General features: G+C 36.0%; 3 protein-coding genes across 3 annotated transcripts in view; all 3 read left to right on the top strand.

The window, feature by feature from the left end:
* Positions 3,786 to 5,696, top strand: LOC104704989 (spermidine sinapoyl-CoA acyltransferase-like). Its single transcript, XM_010420982.1, has 3 exons — positions 3,786 to 4,244; positions 4,406 to 4,648; positions 5,034 to 5,696. Exons 1-3 carry the CDS (start codon positions 3,786 to 3,788, stop codon positions 5,694 to 5,696), a joined length of 1,365 nt encoding a protein of 454 aa, XP_010419284.1.
* Positions 16,646 to 17,664, top strand: LOC109125705 (spermidine sinapoyl-CoA acyltransferase-like). Its single transcript, XM_019228188.1, has 2 exons — positions 16,646 to 16,866; positions 16,982 to 17,664. The coding sequence occupies exons 1-2, from the start codon at positions 16,660 to 16,662 to the stop codon at positions 17,642 to 17,644; spliced, it is 870 nt and encodes a 289-aa protein (XP_019083733.1). The 5' UTR covers positions 16,646 to 16,659; the 3' UTR covers positions 17,645 to 17,664.
* Positions 19,923 to 20,607, top strand: part of LOC104702875 (protein root UVB sensitive 4-like) — a 2,876-nt gene continuing 2,191 nt past the window's right edge. Inside the window, exons 1-2 of the mRNA XM_010418795.2 lie at positions 19,923 to 20,387; positions 20,455 to 20,601. Coding sequence (XP_010417097.1) covers positions 19,923 to 20,387; positions 20,455 to 20,601 — 612 coding nt within the window. The remainder of the gene's footprint in view (positions 20,388 to 20,454; positions 20,602 to 20,607) is intronic.

Below are 20,607 nucleotides of genomic sequence, written 5' to 3'. Positions count from 1 at the left end.
ATGTTCACATATATTCCAATTAGGATACAAGAATCAGACGTCCAAAGAAGTAGCTCAAGGTTATGAGCAGTAACAGTAGTAAGAACAAAAAAAATGATCTACACTGCTTTATATATTAAAAAACAACCATCTCTTCCATTAAGGTCGTTAATAAGAGACAGATGTCATTATCTGCAAAATACGGACCCACATCTGAGAGTTTTAAGAGTAAGAGCTAATCATCAAAGATTATTAAGTATTGGTGTGTTCTATGAGATTCAGTCATAAAAAATTGAGCATAATTCAATACATATTTTATTTCTTTAGCTAAATTACATTTTTACACTTTACTGAGTGGAATTCGTAAGCTAGATCACCATACATTTTAGATATAATATTACTTTTTAAAAAATTTATAAAAGAAAATAATAAATTATAAACTTAACCGCATGTAGCACGGAGTAACCCCTGCTTAAATTAAAACTATTTTAACATTCAAGGGCAACTCCCTCCCACCCCTCTCCTTCGAGTTCCGCCCGTGACCTACAACGGTTACATTATTCATGTCTAATATATAACCTTTGAAACTAAGTTTAATAATTTTGGTATAACATATGCATTTGAATCTAAACTAAAGATCCGAGTGTTTCATCATTTTACTCAGTTTCTCTTCTTTGAACTAATTAAAACAATTTGACTCCAAGCCAATTGCTATCGTTTGAACTTTGAAACCTTTTTTCGCAAAAAGGAAAGAAAAATAATTATATTAACCTTTTTTATAAGATAATTTTTGTAACTTTTTCCAAAAATACTTAAATACCTCTTTCATCTACCCATTTTAATTTAAAAATACTCTTATTAAATCAGAAATTTTTAAATGGTTTATAAGGTCTATAACATACTTATGGATAATAACTACTACTCAAATAGTCAACCCATATATTAATAAAATTTTATAAGTTTTTTAAAGATTTTTAAAAAAGTTTTACAAAGATTCTAAAAGGTTTTCAAAGATTTTAAAAAGATTTTAAGAATTTAAAAAAGTATTAAAAGGTTTATAAGAAGAATGTATACGCTATTTATATACTAATTATAGATATACTAATTATAGATTTTCAAAAATATTTTTATAAGTTTACATACATGTGTGAATAAATATTAGTTTTTAATAGTATTCCTAATAATTTTTTAGACAGAAAGTATTTTTGAAAAGTGATGTTTAAAATATATTTTTGAAATTCCCATTATATATCGACCAAGAAACAAAAATATTTAACCACATGATAAATGGGGTTTATGGTAACGAAGGAAATGACAAAGGAATCCAAATGGTGGGGCTCGTGGACAGTGTTTCTGTGGTCTTCAACGTAAAAACCTTTTGAATCACTCCAAAAGTTCTTTGTACGTGTAACGTCTTGTCGAAATGGTAAAGGCATATCCTTTAAATAGTGAAATGCAAATAAACATTTATTTGGGAACATACATTGTATGTTTTAAGGCTTGTAAGGTCGGTAGCTGTATTTAGAATAGAAAAATCTTAAAAATATATATAAAAGTGATCCCTATATAAAAAGACACTTATTTTCTCCTACATTTGTTTTCTGTTTCAAGTTATTTCTAATTGACGTGTAATGTAGACTTGTAGTGATTGTTTACCAATTTACATAGGACGAATGTCTTTCGCCACCAATTTAGAATTATTAGTCAAGAGGTTAACCCATTAAAAATAAAGATAATTTCACCAAAAGATAACAAACCTATAAAGAGATAACTTATTATGTCGTTTGACGAACTCCAACACTTTTAGTCTGCTAACGAGGGGGTTCTGGGAGACTAATACATTACTCAACTTCCGTGATTTATCCGCTATGCAAATCACAAGCATGACCATCTAATAGTGAAAGCCATCAGCTTAGTTTCTTAATCGTTTTAATATTCACCAAAAGCTTTAATTAAAAGGAAAAGAAAAGAAAAAACTCTTCTTCGTATGTCCAGATTTTATCATGTATTTAACTATTATAGTATACTAGATTTTAATCCGCATTATACATCAAAACAATTTTTTTTAATAATTATTAAGAAAATATATGTTGTATTTTTGTGTTTGTTTTAATATGTTTGATTAATATTTAGATTCTATAGTTTTAGATGAATTATATTTTTTGTGTTTAGTACCGTTTAGGATTAGCGTAATATCTCTCGTTAACTTATTTGATATTAGACTAAAATATTTTGTGTATTTAAGTAGACTAACCCGTAAAAGATTATATAATTATATTTATGTAAACTCTAATCCGCACTATAACATGATCCGTAAGAATTTAAACTTTTTTTAGCAAGATAAAAGTATATAAAATATTTAAATTATAAATACGAATTTTTTTGAAATTATTTTAAGTATGTTTTTTTTTGGATATTACAAATAATAACTTCAAATTTTAATATATATTCAAATAACATGAGTTTACTTGCGTAAATCTTACAAAGAAAATGTTACTTATAACCATATCTACTTCCGAATTAATAATAGGGGATTTAGTTTTTTTATATAAGTTGTTATTTTTAAATTTGGCGTTTAATTTACCAAAAAAAGATTATGTTTTGAGATTTTGGATTTATTGTTTTGATTTGTTTGATTTGTTTGATTTTATGGCAGTGTAGAATAAATTAAACGCTCATTTAAAAAAAAAACATTTTACATATTACAAAAGAAATTTGTCATACTTTTTGCAGCATTTAATCAAGTGTAAATTGTTACGGTCTTTGGATATATAATTCTCACTGTTATTCTACCTAAGTCTCTCCATTCTCCTTTGCCATTAAAATATGCACTCATTACATACCAAATTTAAATTGTTAGGGTCTTTGGATGTATTCCATGGATTTAAACCTCGCTACTTTAAACCTCACTATTACTGGTATGCACTCATACTTTAAATCTCGAGAGGATTTCACTAATACTATAAATTTCTAAATTGATTTTATTCACACTTTGAACCTTTAAAATGATTTTGCTTACACTTTAAACCTCAAAACTAATTTTCATTTTTTTACCGCTATAAAAATAACGGAATAATAATATCCATCAACACAAAATAGTTAAACTACATTGGTTTAATTTAAATTTTAATTAGTTTTAGTTTTTATAAATAAATAAAAAGAGAAAAAGATAAATGTATGTTCATTTTCATTGTAGACAAAACTTTTACGACGTTACTCTTCACATTATTAATCTTTTTAATAAATGCATTTCCAATGGATTCTGATTTAAATTGATTGACTTCTCACTGGAAACCAATGAATCTTCTAAATATGTTTTCGTCTTCAATTTTACATTTGTCAAATGTTTTAACCTTACGTATGATTCTTTTTTTTTGTTTTGCTTTGATATATTTTTTAAAATTTTTTATCAATCGTAATAAATAATTAAATTAATTAAACATGTATTTCAATCAAATCAGCATAGTTTAAATTTTTATATTTCATAAATCGACCAAAGGAAGAGACCTTTTAAGCACATGATAAATTGGGTTTTTGGCTGTGATGAAAATAACATAACAAACCAAATGGTGGGGCTCGTGGATATATTCTCTCTTTGGTATTATTACTCGTAAATCCCATTTGAATCACTCCAAAATATCTATGTAAGTGTAACGTCTTGTTCACATAAGTAAGGTAAGAATGGATGTCCTTTAACCTAGCTAGCTAGTGGTCAAAGGTTAAAATGTTTTTACAAAATCTAGATACCATGACGTTCTCTATAAAAGGCGAGGGTTATACTCTTTAAGGCATTAAAAACTTAAGACATGCCAGTCCAAATAAGCTCATCGATCCCTTTAGTGGTCGAAAAAAAACTCACCCAAATGGTGAAACCCTCAGAACACATACCTCCTCAAACTCTTTCTCTTTCAACACTTGACAATGATCCAGACAATGAGGTCATTTACAAGACTATTTACGTTTTCAAAGAAAAGAAAGCTCTTGACGATGTTGTCGACCGGCCGGAATCTTTGCTTAAGGAGGCTTTATCCGATCTTCTTGTGTGTTATTATCCACTCTCAGGGATTTTGAAGAGGTCGGAAAGTGATAGAAAGCTTCAATTGACCTGTGGGGGCGATGAAGGCGGTGTGGCATTCACGGTGGCAACTACAAATGTGGAACTGTCTTCCTTGAAGTATTTAGATAACATTGACTCAGATACGGCCTTGAAGTTCTTGCCTCATGAGCTCCAAGTGGAGGATGGTTATCGACCTTTTGCTTTGCAGGTACACAACGCTTTGATGTTTCATTATATAAGTACGAAATTAAGTTACATGTCATGTTTCAACCTTAAAACTTCGGCTCATAAGACCAACACTATTAACTTCAGTTTAATAGTACTAATAAACGATTACTGTTGTGAAAATAACAATGATAATGATCACAGGTGACCAAATTTAGGTGTGGAGGATTCACCTTAGGGATAGCGATATCGCATGCAATGTGTGATGGATATGGACTAGGTCATACCATGTGTGCCTTGGCGGAGTTGGTTGGCGGGAAAAAGAAGCTGAGGGTGACGCCCGTTTGGGAAAGAGAAAGACTCGTGGGAAAGCCGAGAGAAGATGATCAACCTCCCTTTGTTCCTGTCTACACGGCAGTTTCGCCCTACTTACCTACCGATGATTGGGTAATATTGTTAGATTGGGTTCAAGTTAATTGATAAACAGACCAGAAACCCAAGTACACGGGTTTTTCATGTTTGTGAGGATTTTTTTCTGATATTTTCTTTTTCTTTTTCTCACAAATTATAAATTTAGTAGAAAAAAACAATATACAAGATACTCGTCAGAATCACACGATTTTTCAATATATTAATATAAGAAATCAGTACTACATACTTATACAAAAAATTGGTAAATTAAGTTGCTAAAAATATAATTATTTTGGATAAAACTGTTTATCAAAATTAGTTTTTGTGAAAAAATAAACCAGATACTTTAGTTCATTTTTAGGCTTTTAGCTACTTTTTATCTAACAGATTTTTTTTGTTCCATGTTTATAATTGTAATCAGGTAACTGAAAAAATAAATATTAGAGCGGAGAGCATAAGAAGGTTGAAAGAAGCTACAATGCGAGAATACGACTTCTCTAGCGAGGCACCAACTACTTTTGAAGTTATAGGTGCTTATTTGTGGAAATCAAGAGTTAAAGCTCTGAGTTTAAATCAAGATGGTGTCACAGTGTTAGGTTTACCTGTAGGAATTCGAAAAGTCGTGGATCCGCCTTTACCCGATGGATACTATGGGAATGCATATATTGATATGTATGTTTCATTAACCACAAGAGAAGTGGGAGAATTTATGATCTCAGACATCGTGAAGCTCATAAAAAAGGTGAAGAAAAAAGCTCACGATAAAGATTATCTTCAAGAAGAGCTTTCAAACACTGAAGATATCATTAAGATGAATTTAACGAATAAAGAAAAAAAAGATGGGTTGTTTTTTTTGACGGATTTGAGGAATGTTGGGATTTTTGGATCTATGGATTTTGGATGGAATGAACCGGTGAATATCGTCCAAGTGGTCCCGCCGGAAACAGCAATGACAATTGGTATGTTCATGAGACCGTCAAAATTGGAACCAGCGATGGTTGGAGGAGTTCAAATTATGATCACGTTGCCAAAAGCTGCAATGATTAAGTTCAAGGAAGAGATTAATGCTCTTGCTAAAAAGTAACTAGTCTTTATTTTGTATGTGGTAATCTGAATAATAAAAAATCAATGAATAATAATATGTTTCAATAAAACTCTAGTGTTCTAATGTTGTTGCTATGCATAATTGAGTTTTTTTTTTCCAGTGAAGAATTTAATAAATTTTGATGAAAAAAATATTAGAACAAACTACTAATAAAAGAAAAGTCTAATTCCAAGCCCTGACAATGTGTTTGAACAATCGGACAGAGAACGTAAGGGTAAAATAATTGAGCAAAGCGTATAAGGCCAATGTCCAACTGAATACAATAAAACCTAAGCTAATAATCCTTCAATTTGCCTACAAACAGAGTTTGATTTAAAGGCAGAGTACTAGTATCCAATATAAACAAACATTTTGCCTACAAACAGAGTTTGATTTAAAAGCAGAGTAGTTATCCGATAATTCTTAGACATAGATTCAGAACAAGTATTCTCTGTAGTAATCCGTCAAACAACTGTAACAAGCAGCTATATAAAAACAAAACAAAAACCTATCCAGTTCAGCTTGTGCATTTGCAAACTAAGAACCAAGTTAAAATTTGTGGAATAAATCCACCGCGCCATTTAGAACTATCAATTGCATATATACGCCCGGATTTTCCCCTAGTAAATTTTAATTAAAATAAAATAATAACCAAATTTGGATGTGGGGGATTCATGTTAGGGACGGCCATGTCACATGCAATTAGCGATTATATTATGTGTGCCTTAACGGAGTTAGCAACTATGGTCACCCCCATCTTGTCGAAAATAATTGTGACGACGATATAAAAAGTCCACGGACCTTTAACTGCGATGTGTGCCAGTTTTGTGATTTCCAGAAATCATGCCTGCACATAACGTCAAGAACGGTGATGACGGGCAGTTCAACGAATGGGCTCGAACCCTTGTATCAATGCAAGAAAACATCCAGGCAATGATTACGCAATCAATCCATACCTTGGCTGAAACAGTTTTGACCAATCAATTTCCACAACAAAAACTGGAATATGAGAGTTCAGAGAAGAGTCGTGACAATCCTTTTGCTCGTGAGAGAGAGCAATACCCCAGATGTCGCGAGGGCCGTGATCAAGGTGTTCGGGACCGGGAAGTGCGTTGTCAGGAGAATACTTGTTCATGTATATATATTTTATAATTTTATGTATATATATTTTATAATAATTGTGACGACGAAATATTTCTTAATATATAAAATTATAAAATATATACATATTTTAATGGAAATACATAATATATTCTATCTTAGTATGACTACAATATTATAGTTTACTCACATATATCTATCCCCACTCACAACTTTTGAAGTCATAAGTGCTTATTTATGGAAATCAAGAGTCAACGCTCTAGATAAAGATGGAGTCACGGTTTTGGGTTTCGCCACAGGAATCCTAAACGTTGTGGATCCACCTTTGTCTGATGGATACTACGGCAATGCATACATTGGTATGAATGTGTCGCTAACCGTTAGAGAAGTAAATGAATTTGGGGTCTAAGACATCGTAAAACTCATAAAAGAAACGAAGAAGAAAGCTCGTAGTAAAACATACCTCCAAAAAGAGCTTGCAAACATTGAAAATATCATTAAAATGTATTTAAAGATCAGAGGAAAGAAAGATGGGTTATATTTATTGACAGATGTGAGGAACAGGCCCGGCTCTAGACATGTGCGAGGGGTGAAGCAGCACCGGGTCTATCCAATTTTTTGTCTTTTTTCCTTTATAAAATAGGGTCCAAAACTTTTTTTTTTTTTAAACATGGGAAAAAGGCCTTTTTCCAGTTCAGGGACCTCAATAAAATTGAGCCGGGCCTGGTGAGGAATATTGGAATTTTTAGACCAATGGATTTCGGGTGGAATGAACCGGTGAATATTGTCCCAGTCGTTCCCCCGGAAACAGCTAAACCAATTAATATGGTCATGCGACCATCAAGATTGGATCAGGCGATGGTTGGAGGGGTTCAAATTATGACTACATTTCCCAGAGATGCAATCGTTAAATTCAGTGTTCAAGAAAGCGGTCTAGGCGGCCGTCTAGGCGCTAGGCGCTCAGCAGACGCCTAGATGACCGCCTTAACCGAATATTTGATTTTTGAATATATATATTTAAATTATTAAGTTTTATATCTGTATACGTAATTATAAACATTTATCTATTGTTAATATAACTTAAATAAATATATTTTTCTTACTTTTGTTCATAATTTATAATTTTTTTATATTTTTAACATATATTTTTACATAATTTTATATATATAATATTTTATAGTGTAAACGTTTAAACCGTCTAAAAACCGTCTAACCCCGATTAAGCGTTCTAGACGCTAGGCGCTGGGTTACCGACCAAATACCGCCTAGCGCTTTCTTGAACACTGGTTAAGTTCAAGGAAGAGATCAATGCTCTAGACTAAAGTGTGCTTAGTCTTTCTTTTGTATGTGGTGCTTTTCATGATAAGATCAATAATTAATAATAACATCTTTCAAATAATCCTCTAGAGTACATCTATTTTTTTTTAAGAGACAATTAATTTTTATTTATTTTTAAAACTCATGTAAAACAAGCATAATTATAAGTGAGACATAATGAGTAAAAGTCCTTACGGCTGAATGAAAGTGAAACCACAAAGCCAAGAACCTTTGATGAAGAATGTGCCGATTTACCCAACGATCTAAGCCCGCAAATTTTGTCTCGTAAGAATAATTGAATCTCCTTGACTGTAACATGTGCCAATGTGCCGGTTTTTTTTTTTTTTTTTTTTAAAACATGTGCCGGTTTTGAAACAGAAGAATATAGCCTTAAATTGCGCTCTTTCCACACACTGTAAACAACAACTGCTTGGAGAATTAGCTTACTCATTGACATAAGTTTGTAGTTGCGAGTCGCAGACCGAACCCACGTCCCTATGTTGTCAAGCGAAGGAGGGGAAAGCATTGGATTATTAATTGAAAAAAGATTGCCATACCTCTCTGTTGAATTAAGACAACCAAATAAAATCTGATGCACAAAGTAAGAAATCTGATGGAACATTCATCCACCAACTACGTAACCGGTCTGGTGCTCGGTCTCTCATAACAATACAAAATGTGAAAGCATTGTTTTTGAAATTTCTCCCTAAATCAAAAAGAGCTGAACCTGTCAACATTTGGAGGAGAAGGATGAAGAGATAATAAGGTTCTGGAAGTTTAGAAAGTCTCTCGTTCTCCATAAGAAAACATTAGGATCCTGAGATAAGGTGTTAAGACCCCCGCTGAGAAGACCTTCTCGAAACAGATGGGTGATCGGATGTATTCCACGAGGTAACAACCAGCAACCATCCTCACCTGTCCTGCAGTAGCCATAATAGAAATTCCTGTGGGTCAAGGTCCATCTAGTGTTGTTGTAGTCCTTGTTCATTTTTATTTTTGTACATATCTGATAAGTTAATTATAAAAAAGTGAAAATACCCAAATTTGACAATCTATTTTATTATTAGTAGGACACAAGTTTTATGTAGAAAGATTAAAAACCCACCAAATTTTTGTTTCAACTTTAAAAAAGCAACAAAAACAAAAAAAAACAAAAAAATATGTATAAAAATATGATTTTAAAATAGAATGACTAAAAATATTTACTTTTGTTATTTTGATTGAAAACCATTACTTTAAAAATTTTATTAAAAAATCTATAAAATTAATTTTTAAAGTTATAGTTAAATGAGGATATTTTAGACTTTTGTAAATTTGAGACCCGTATAAACTCTTATTTCAAACTCATCCAGAATATCTAGTTTTATTTGGATGAGTTTTATTTTGCATCCAATTATTACATCTACACGCATTGCTTAATTTGAGAAAAACGAACAAGAATTGATAACTACATATTTAGATACTGCTTCTAGATGATGAAATGAACACCCCCTGATACTATTTTCTTTTGTCTCTCCCAGCCGCTGCTACCACCTAAACATGATACGAGTTACGTACGTTTGCTTTTACCACTCAAATAAAGATGAAGATATACTCGCCGTGCGGACAACAATGACATTTAATTACTATGTCAAACCGTTTCCATTTCCTTAATTTATTGGCCATGCTTCGCGAACAACAAAGATAACTTAGCATATAAACAAAAGTGTTGGTTGTAACTTGTTACAACATTTAAGGTTAAACGTGGCCAACATGATGCCAAACCTATTTGTTTATAAAGGACAAGAGTGTTCATAAAATTATTCACACAGAAATTAGAACGTGTCGATCCCTTTAATGGTCGAGAAAAAGCTCACCGAGATGGTGAAACCCTCAAAACACATACCTCTACAAACTCTTTCCCTTTCAACACTTGACAATGATCCTTATAATGAGGTCATTTACAAGGCATGCTACGTTTTCAAAGCCAAGAACGTTGTTGATGATGAGGCTGACCTGCCGGAATCTTTTCTTAAGAAGGCTTTGTCCGATCTTCTTGTGTATTATTATCCACTTTCAGGGATTTTGAAGCGGCAGGATAGTGACCGGAAGCTTCAGTTGAGCTGTGGTGGCGACGAAGGTGGTGTGCCGTTCACGGTGGCTACTGAAAATGTGGAGCTCACTTCTTTGAATAATCTGGAGAACATTGACTCAGATACGGCCTTAAAGTTCCTGCCTGAACTTCACGTGGAGAATTATGGTTATCGACCTTTTGCTTTGCAGGTACACAAGCCATTCTTGTTTTTAGGTATGTTCAAAATCCATATTTTGGTTTATAAATTATAATGTAATAGAAATGGTTTGATACGAATTTATTTTCGGTTGGAATTTGGGTCGTTATTATCACATTTATCCTTGACTTTAAATAAAATTATAAAAACTAAGTTTTTCTATCGAATTTGTTATTTACGCAGATTGAATTAATTAGGATTCGCTTTTTCAAATATAAACAAAAATTATCCGCTTAAACCGTATAAAAATATATAATTTCATTTTTAGATGAGTTTTTTTGTGTACGGCTTGGGTTGTGTTGGGTAGCTTGTTATCCCTTAGGCTTATACGGGTTTAACATCTTGTTATATATAATCAAGGACGGATTACATCCATTGAAACTTTACAAGTAAATAGAACAAATTAACTTCTTATTTTATGTATCTTTCATCGAGTTATAATTTGGAGGAAAAAAAACAAAAAAGTAATACGTAATCCTCTTTAATTAATATAATCCTTCCGGTCATGCATGAAATCTGCAAACTCCGCATATTTTTTGCCCAGTTATGTCTTGTCTATTAAAATTCGTGCATGTGACTTGTAGTTTATTAGGCTTAGGATATATATCAATCTTATATCTCGTATTCTAGTAGATACGACACTATCGTATAGCTAGGCAACTCGTTGTATATAAATACCTTATGCACATATTGAATAGAACAAGACATTACATTCGTATATCAACATATTTCATGGTATCAGAGCATTAAGCTTCTGTGACCTATTTTTTTCTTACTCCTGCCGCCACCGCCATTGTTCTTTAACAACAGCCGTCGCCGCTAAATTTTGTTTTCATACGCTTCTACCGCCGTTGTTCGTTAACAACCACCGTCGTTGCAACTCTTTCTATTTTATCTTTTAAACATCTCCTATGGCGACCCCTCCACAAACACAAGTTGTTGCGGCACCACCACCTTCACCATATCATCTCAATTCCTCTGACAACCCAGGAGCTTTGATATCTTCTGTAATTCTACAAGAAGACAATTACTCTGAATGGGCCACTGAGTTACGCAACTCCTTGCAAGCAAAACATAAGCTGGGTTTTGTTGATGGATCTATTCTAAAACCTACCGCTGAACCCAATTTGAGCTTATGTCGTGCCGCAAACTCTATGATCGTGGGTTGAATTCGAACATCTATTGATCCGAAACTTTGATCCACCGTCTCCTTCATCGACGAAGCTTCTACTCTGTGGGAAACTCTCCGTTCCCGCTTCTCCGTTAGCAACGGTGTTCGTAAACAAGTTCTTAAAGACGAGATAGCTGGCTGTAAACAGAACGGTCAGTCCGTTTTGGAATACTATGGTCGTTTGTCAAAGTTATGGGAGGAGCTGCAGAACTATAAAAATGGTTGTGCGTGTACGTGTGCTGCTGCTCCGGGTATTGCTCAAGAACGAGAAGAGGACCGAATCCATCAGTTCCTGTTTGGTTTAGATCTTCCTCGTTTCAGCAACATCCGATCAACCATTACTGGTGAAGACCCCAAGCCCCCGCTTACTCAAGTCTACTCTCGGGTTATTCGGGAAGAGCAAAACCTCAATGTTGTGCAATCCAAGGAATTGGCCACAACAGAGGCGATTGGTTTCACCACCAAAACAAAGGTTCCTGCTCATGCTACTGCTGTTTCTGGGCCTCGCTTTGTGATCGCTCTTCTCTCTCGTGTACACATTGTCGACGTTAAGGCCATGAAGCATCCGAGTGTTTTCAACTTCATGGTTTTCCTGACTGGTATTTTGACAACAATGGTGGTACTCAACCAGATAACAGAGCCATCTCTAATCGTCCTGTTCAGCGAGGAGGACGACCAACTAGGGGCATTGGTCGCGGTCGAGGTTGGGCCAACAATGCTCGGGTCGGTTCTCCTAGTCAAAGTGGCAACAATCAGATAACGCAACTCATCAACTTGCTTGAGGCCCAGCGTTCAAACACTTCTTCCGAAAAATTGTCGGGTAAAACTCATTTGTCTGATGTTGTTTTAGATACAGGCGCCTCTCATCACATGACGGGTTATATCTCTATTTTGGTGGATGTCTTTGACATCATTCCATCACCTGTTACGAAACTTATGGTCACCCATCACGAGCTACCAAATGTGGCTCATTACCGTTGAGCTCGTCTTATTTGCTCACCAATGTTTTGTTTGTTCCTGATTTCAACTGCACCTTGATATCAGTTTCCAAACTTCTCAAGCAAATTGGTGCCATTGGAATATTTACTGACACTCTTTTGTTTCTTACAGGACCGTTTTTCGAGGACTTTGATTGGAACGGGTGAAGAACGTGAGGGTGTGTACTATTTTACGGGAGTGTTGGCTGCTCGGTCTCACAAGGCATCAACGACTTCCGCAGCGTCTAGTGTATTGTGGCATCGTAGGCTTGGACATCCTTCCCCTGGTGTTTTAGTTTCTTTAACCGAGTGTGTTGATTCTCCTAGGAACTTTGAGGATTTAAAACGTTGTGACATTTGTTTTCGTGTTGAGCAAACAAGAGATGTTTTTCATGAAAGTAATAATAAAGCAACATATGGTTTTTCACTTATTCATGCTGATGTTTGGGGTCCTTATCGTACTCCTTCTACAACCGGTGCTACGTATTTTCTGACATTAGTTGATGATCACTCAAGATCTGTGTGGATGTACCTCATGTCCGCTAAATCAGAAGTTCCACAGCTGATTTGAAATTTTTGTGCTATGTCGGAACGTCAGTTTGGCAAACTGGTCAAGTCTTTTCATACTAACAACGGAACTGAGTTTATGTGTCTCTCTTCCTATTTTCAAGAACATGGCATCATTCATCAAACATCATGTGTTGATACACCGCAACAGAATGGACGGGTCGAACGCAAACACCGCCATATTCTCAACGTTGCCCATGCTTGTCTTTTTCAAAGTTCTCTGCCGGTTAAGTTCTGGGGGAAAGTATTCTCACAGCTACTCATTTGATAAACCGCACACCGTCTTCGGTATTACAAAACAAGACTCCTTATGAAGTCTTATTTGGCCATCGTCCGTCGTATGATATGATTCGCACATTTGGCTGCTTGTGTTATGCTCATCATCGGTCTCGAGACAAAGATAAGTTTGGTCCTCATAGTCGGAAATGCGTCTTCCTTGGCTATCCGTTTGGCAAGAAGGGATGGCGTTTGTTCGATCTTGACACAAAGAAAGTTTTTATCAGCCGCGATGTCCGGTTTCAGGAGGACATTTTTCCGTTTCTCCACCATTCGTCGTCTCCGCCTTCTTCTCTGTCTCCACAACCCGTCGTGGTTGATGATGACAGGGAGTCCTCACCCTTATTGCCATCGGTGGTTACACCACCTATACCTCTTCAAGAGGACTCTCCGATTGTAGCTCCTTCGTTAACCCCCGTTGTGACACCCGTCTCTTCTTCGGATTCCCCTGCCACGACTAGCTCCGACTCACCTTCCTCATCTCCGGTTCCTATTCTTGTTACGGACCTATCGGAGGATGAGTCACCGTCAACACCTGGTTTACCGGAATTGTTGGGAAAAGGACACCGCAAGAAGTTTCCATCAGTTTTGCTTAAAGATTTTGTCATCCCTCCTGTACACTCCTCTCACGTTCTCACTCGTACCGAATCATTGTCCTCCTCTACGGTCTCTGGTAAGATACTTTATCCCATCTCACAGTATTTGTCTAATGAAGGTTTCTCCGCAAACCATATTGCTTTCATGGCAGCAATTTTGGACAGCAACGAACCTCGTCATTTTAAAGATGCGGTTATCATTAAAGAGTGGTGTGATGCGATGCGTAAAGAAATAGAGGCACTTGAGGTTAATCATACGTGGGATGTCACTGATTTGCCACTAGGGAAGAAAGCTATTAACAGCAAATGGGTGTACAAATTGAAGTTTCACTCTGACGGTTCTCTTGAACGCCATAAAGCACGTCTTGTGGCCATGGGTAATCATCAAAAAGAAGGGGTTGATTTCAAGGAAACCTTTGCTCCGGTTGCAAAGATGACAACCGTACGTTCTCTTCTTGGTGTGGCCGCTGCCAAGAATTGGGAGGTCCATCAAATGGACGTTCATAATGCCTTTCTTCATGGGGATCTTGAGGAAGAAGTTTACATGAAGCTATCACCGGGGTTTAAATCCAGTGATCCTAATAAGGTGTGTCGCCTTCGTAAGTCGTTGTATGGTCTCAAGCAGTCGCCACGCTGTTGGTTCTCCAAGCTGTCCACTGCACTTTGTAACTTGGGTTTTAAACAAAGANTAAGATACTTTATCCCATCTCACAGTATTTGTCTAATGAAGGTTTCTCCGCAAACCATATTGCTTTCATGGCAGCAATTTTGGACAGCAACGAACCTCGTCATTTTAAAGATGCGGTTATCATTAAAGAGTGGTGTGATGCGATGCGTAAAGAAATAGAGGCACTTGAGGTTAATCATACGTGGGATGTCACTGATTTGCCACTAGGGAAGAAAGCTATTAACAGCAAATGGGTGTACAAATTGAAGTTTCACTCTGACGGTTCTCTTGAACGCCATAAAGCACGTCTTGTGGCCATGGGTAATCATCAAAAAGAAGGGGTTGATTTCAAGGAAACCTTTGCTCCGGTTGCAAAGATGACAACCGTACGTTCTCTTCTTGGTGTGGCCGCTGCCAAGAATTGGGAGGTCCATCAAATGGACGTTCATAATGCCTTTCTTCATGGGGATCTTGAGGAAGAAGTTTACATGAAGCTATCACCGGGGTTTAAATCCAGTGATCCTAATAAGGTGTGTCGCCTTCGTAAGTCGTTGTATGGTCTCAAGCAGTCGCCACGCTGTTGGTTCTCCAAGCTGTCCACTGCACTTTGTAACTTGGGTTTTAAACAAAGATACCAGGATTACTCTTTGTTTACATTGATTCGCGGAGATGTTATTCTGCATATTCTTGTTTATGTTGATGACTTTTTTCTTGCTGGGAATGATCTTACGGTTTTTAACAAATTCAAGGAGCAGCTCAACAATTGTTTTCACATGAAGGATCTTGGCAAGCTAAAGTATTTTTTGGGTTTTGAGGTTTCTCGTGGCAAAGATGGGTTCTGTTGGTCTCAACGGAAGTATGCACTGGACATTATTCACGAGGCTGGCATGTTAGGAGTAAAACCGGTACCAACTCCAATGGAACTCAATCATAAGCTCGATTCGGTGAAGGGTCCGGAATATGCGAATCCCGACCAATATCGTCGTTTAGTAGGGCGTTTTATCTACTTGACCATCACTCGCCCGGATTTGAGTTATGTCGTACACATTCTTTCCTAATTTATGAAGGCTCCCCTTGTTGCGCATTGGGAGGCTACTCTCCGGCTTGTTCCTTATCTCAAAGGATCTCCTTCTCAAGGCATTTTTCTACGGTCCGACAGTTCACTCACTCTCACCGCTTATTGTGATGTCGATCATTCTGCGTGCCCTCGCACTCGTCGGTCACTTTCGGCTTACGTCATATATCTCGGTGACTCCCCCTTCTCCTGGCGGACTAAGAAACAGGATACGGTGTCTAGTTCGTCGGCCGAGGCTGAATATTGTACCATGGCTTACACTCTCAAGGAGGTCAAATGGTTGAAAGGCTTGATGGAGGACCTTGGAGTAGAACATTCACACCCGATTCCCTTCTACTGCGACAGTGAGGCGGCCATTCACATTGCAGCGAACCCGGTGTTCCACGAACGGACAAAACATATTGAGCGGGATTGTCATCAGGTTTGTGATGCAGTTCAAGCAAAGCTGATCACTACTGAGCACATTTCAACTAAGGATCAAGTGGCTGATCTTCTTACCAAGTCGTTGCCAACACCTATTTTTCAAAATTTACTGTCCACGCTGGGTGTCCGGGATTTCGTCCCACCAACGTGAGGGGGGGTATTAGGCTTAGGATATATATCAATCTCATATCTCCTATATTCTCGTAGATACGACACTATCGTATAGCTAGGCAACTCGTTGTATATAAATACCTTATGCACATATTGAATACAACAAGACATTACATTCGTATATCAACATATTTCATAGTTGTAGGGTAAACCTTTTTTTTCTTTTCCAAACAGTTTCTCAAGAACAACGTAAATTTAGACGCATGTAAATGACACACAGCTTGTGGCAGGTGGCCAAACTTTTCTCACATCAATTTCAGATGTACTAATAATAAAATAAAATAAAATAAAATAGTAACCTTGTTGATTACGACAGGTAACCAAAATTGGATGTGGAGGATTCGTGTTAGGGATGGCCATGACACATGCAATGTGCGATGGATATGGAGAAGGTCATATCATGTGTGCCTTAACCGAGTTAGCTGGCGGGAAGAAATCAACGTTGACGCCGGTCTGGGAAAGAGAAAGACTTGTGGGGAAGCCGGAAGACGATGATCAACCTCCGTTTCTTCCCGGTGGCGACACGGCAGCTTCACCCTACTTACCAACGGATGATTGGGTATGAGTGTGCACAAAACAAGATCCGATCCTCACGTCGTCTATTTCCCACATACTTTATGTTTTTGGATATAAGGTAGTATTTTAATTATATCCTTGTTTATAAATGTTTTAAGGTAACTGAGAAAATAAATATTAGAGCTGATAGCATAAGAAGATTGAAAGAAGCTACATTGAAAGAGTACGGATTCTCTAATGAGGTTCTCACTACTTTCGAAGTTATAGGAGCTTATTTGTGGAAGTCAAGAGTTAAAGCTCTCAATTTGGATCGAGATGGAGTCACTGTTTTGGGTTTATCAGTAGGAATCCGCGACGTTGTGGATCCACCTTTGCCCGATGGATACTACGGTAATGCATATATCGATATGTACGTGCCATTAACTGCAAGAGAAGTGGAAGAATCTCCGATCTCAGATATCGTAAATCTCATAAAAGAAGCCAAGAGAAAGGCTCACGATAAAGATTATCTCCAAGAAGAGCTTGCAAACACTGAGAAAATCATTAAGATGAATTTAACGATCAAAGGAAAAAAAGATGGGTTGTTTTATTTGACGGATTGGAGGAATATCGGGATCTTTGGATCAATGGATTTTGGATGGAATGAGCCGGTGAATATGGTCCCAGTAGTCCCATCGGAGACAGCTAGGATGGTTAATATGTTCATGCGACCATCTAGGTTGGAATTGGAACCGGATATGGTCGGAGGACTTCAGATTGTGGTTTCATTGCCAAGAATTGCAATGGTTAAGTTCAAGGAAGAGATGAAAGCTTTAGAGTAAAGCTTGTTTTGCAACAATATTAATTCACGTTATACATAATTAGCTAATTAGAATGAATGATGAAACTTACGTCAGCATGATTTGGAAAAATCAAGAATTTAAGTCTTTTTTTATTAATAACATATAATATGTAAGTTTGAGCAAGTTAGGCCCCCTTCATCTCCTTCTTTGTAGCGCAGTCCCTCGAGATCAGTTCCCATATTAGCCCTAGCCCTTTGGTTTCTCATAGCATAACGCAACATTCAGTTGTTCGAACAAAGTATATATATCATCCCTAGCTAATTCACCTCAAATTTGGAATTCTCTTCCATAGATCCTAGCTAGGAAGAACGCTCCAACACAAACACATCACCGTCAGTCACACAAAAAGACTTTGCTTCATCCCAGAAATCTGAGATGATGTCCGCTTAATTAGCTATAGAAAATAATAACATGTTTACTTTTTGCCTCTTCATCTGAGGCTCTCCCAATATATCTCATTATTTACAGATTATTCTAATTTTGTCGTTGTGATAGATGGATAAGTTCCGTACGTTCGTTCAAAAGTCCTATTTGAGACAGAATTTTAAATGAAAAAAAAAACAAGTGTAAAGATATTTTAGATTATACAAGGTTTTTAAAATATGATATATACGATATTATCAAACACATCATTTTAGAAATCCTATTATCACAAAATTAAAGTATATAATATATGAATGAGCCCTTGAGACTCAAGGCTTGAGTAGTTTTATACGAAAACGAAACCCTCCTCTTGAGTTGCTCAGACATGCGCCTAATTTAAAGTGTTATACACTTAATTTCTTTGTGATTTTGGTTATCACAAAAATTCACCCAAGTTTATAAAGGGAAGCACACTTAAGGTTCTCAAAATAGGGTTTTAACCAAACTAATATTAATATTTTAATATAATTAAATCAGTTATATATATTAAAACAAGGATTATTTTCAAAAGTATTTTTTTTTTCTATGTCACTTTTCAAATATACCATTTCATGTTGTCAATTTTTAAAAATATTTCTTTCAAATATACAAAATAACTAAATTCTAAATCCTAAATTCTAAATACTAAACTCTACCCCTTAAAACTATATCCTAAATGTAAAATAGAGAACTCTGTAACACCTATATCCAAAAAAAAGTGGAAGAACCGACCAATTTATGTAAAATCATTAAATTAACCGGTTTGGTTTAAGTTCATCCGATTTAGAACCAGTTTTGGGAAGCCCTAAGTGATGTTTTTATAATGGTTTAAAAATAAACACTTTCATATTGGAGATAGATACTCTCTATTTCAAATACAACAAGCACCTCAACGACGTTAGAGAAATCAGTGATGATCTTGAGTTCAGAGCATGTGAACAAACTTCTACCGTATCTCGTTTAGCTCACAAAACCAGAAGTACATTATTTTGTAATCTTAAAAACCTGTCTTTTTCAGGCTGGGATTAAGCTTTGAATCACGGTGCAACCATCAACCGAAGACGTTACTTTGCCGGATGTTCCCAAACAGAAGAATAGGCTCTCACATATTAACCGCTGCAACAGGTGGTGGTTATGCATTTTCAGACCTCATCACTAAGCATTCGGATCAATTAACTACTCAACCATGGAGTTTAAGGGTTTTATTTGGTGAATTTAAGAGTTTTTGGTTTTTTTTTTTTGTGGTCCTTTGCATTGTTTCGTTTAAATTTTATCATATATATTCTTTCTTAAATTTTCGACGTTTCTATTTAGTTTGATCATGAGAATGCCCATAAAGTCATAAACATGATGATGTTCCACATGACATGACATGACACATATCCATGTGTTAGATTCTGAGCAGCAACGGGGAGTCTTGTAAACAAGGGACACACATCTATTATTATTGACTTGGGGGCGTTCGGAGTTACTTTAAAAATTGAAAATATTAAGTAAATAAAATTGGGATTTATTTAAAAAAAAGTGGATAAACAAGTTGAACATTGTTACTGTATAAATTAGTTTATTTTTAAAGGTTTTGTAGCAATACATGATAAGATTATCTAATATTGTATTTTAGATTTTTTTAGTATAGAAAACGTATACTAATAATATTTTTAGTATCTCTGGTAGCAAAAGTTGGGTAGCATCACACAAAGTTGAAATGAGTTTTCCCCAAAAAGAAAGTGTATAAGGCCCATATTGAGCCCAATAGATTAAAATCGTTCCCACTCACAGAACCAACGAAGAAGAAGAAGAAGAAGAAGAAGAAGAAGAAGTAGCAAAACCTTCCCTAAAACCCTAAGAAACTCTGATGCATTCATCGAATCCAAGCTCTCGTCTTTTTCTAAACCCATTTAAATCAACGCTAACCCAATACCCAATCTTCAATTTCCCCAAATTCTCTTCAAGAAAACTCGCCAAGTCTCTGAGAACTTCCATTGATTACAAGCAAGACGAACAAGTCTCGAAAGAGGAACTCCTAGTTCCGAGTAACGCAACTCGTCGTCTTCCAATCACAATCAAAACCTCTGGCAAAGTTTCTAGGTACTTCATCAAAGGTGATTCCTTGGAGTTACTGCTATGTGTTGATGAAGAAGATGGTGTTGGTGACGATGACCGCCTCGACGATGGGTTCTTGAAATTGATAAAACTTTCTTCTTCAGCTGCAAAAGATTTTTTCATACCGAAACAAGTCAGTGAGAATTATATAAGTTATGTGAAATGGAAGTTTTTGCACAGAGTTTTCAGCTCTGCTTTGCAAGTTCTTGCCACTCAGGTAACTTATTGACATATACTTCTACTAGACTTTGAATTTGGTGTACTTGAGTCATGTGTTGCTGCAGGCCATGTTTAGAGCCATAGGGATTGGACAATCTCGGTCACTTGCTTCATCTGCTGCTTTTAATTGGATATTGAAAGATGGGCTTGGACGGTTAAGTAGATGTATATACACTGCTAGTCTTGCTTCTGCTTTTGATACTAATTTGAAGGTATAT

The sequence above is a fragment of the Camelina sativa genome, chromosome 7 (assembly GCF_000633955.1).
Source record: "Camelina sativa cultivar DH55 chromosome 7, Cs, whole genome shotgun sequence".
NCBI classification, from domain to species: domain Eukaryota; kingdom Viridiplantae; phylum Streptophyta; class Magnoliopsida; order Brassicales; family Brassicaceae; genus Camelina; species Camelina sativa.
This window is presented reverse-complemented; position numbering and strand designations above follow the sequence as displayed.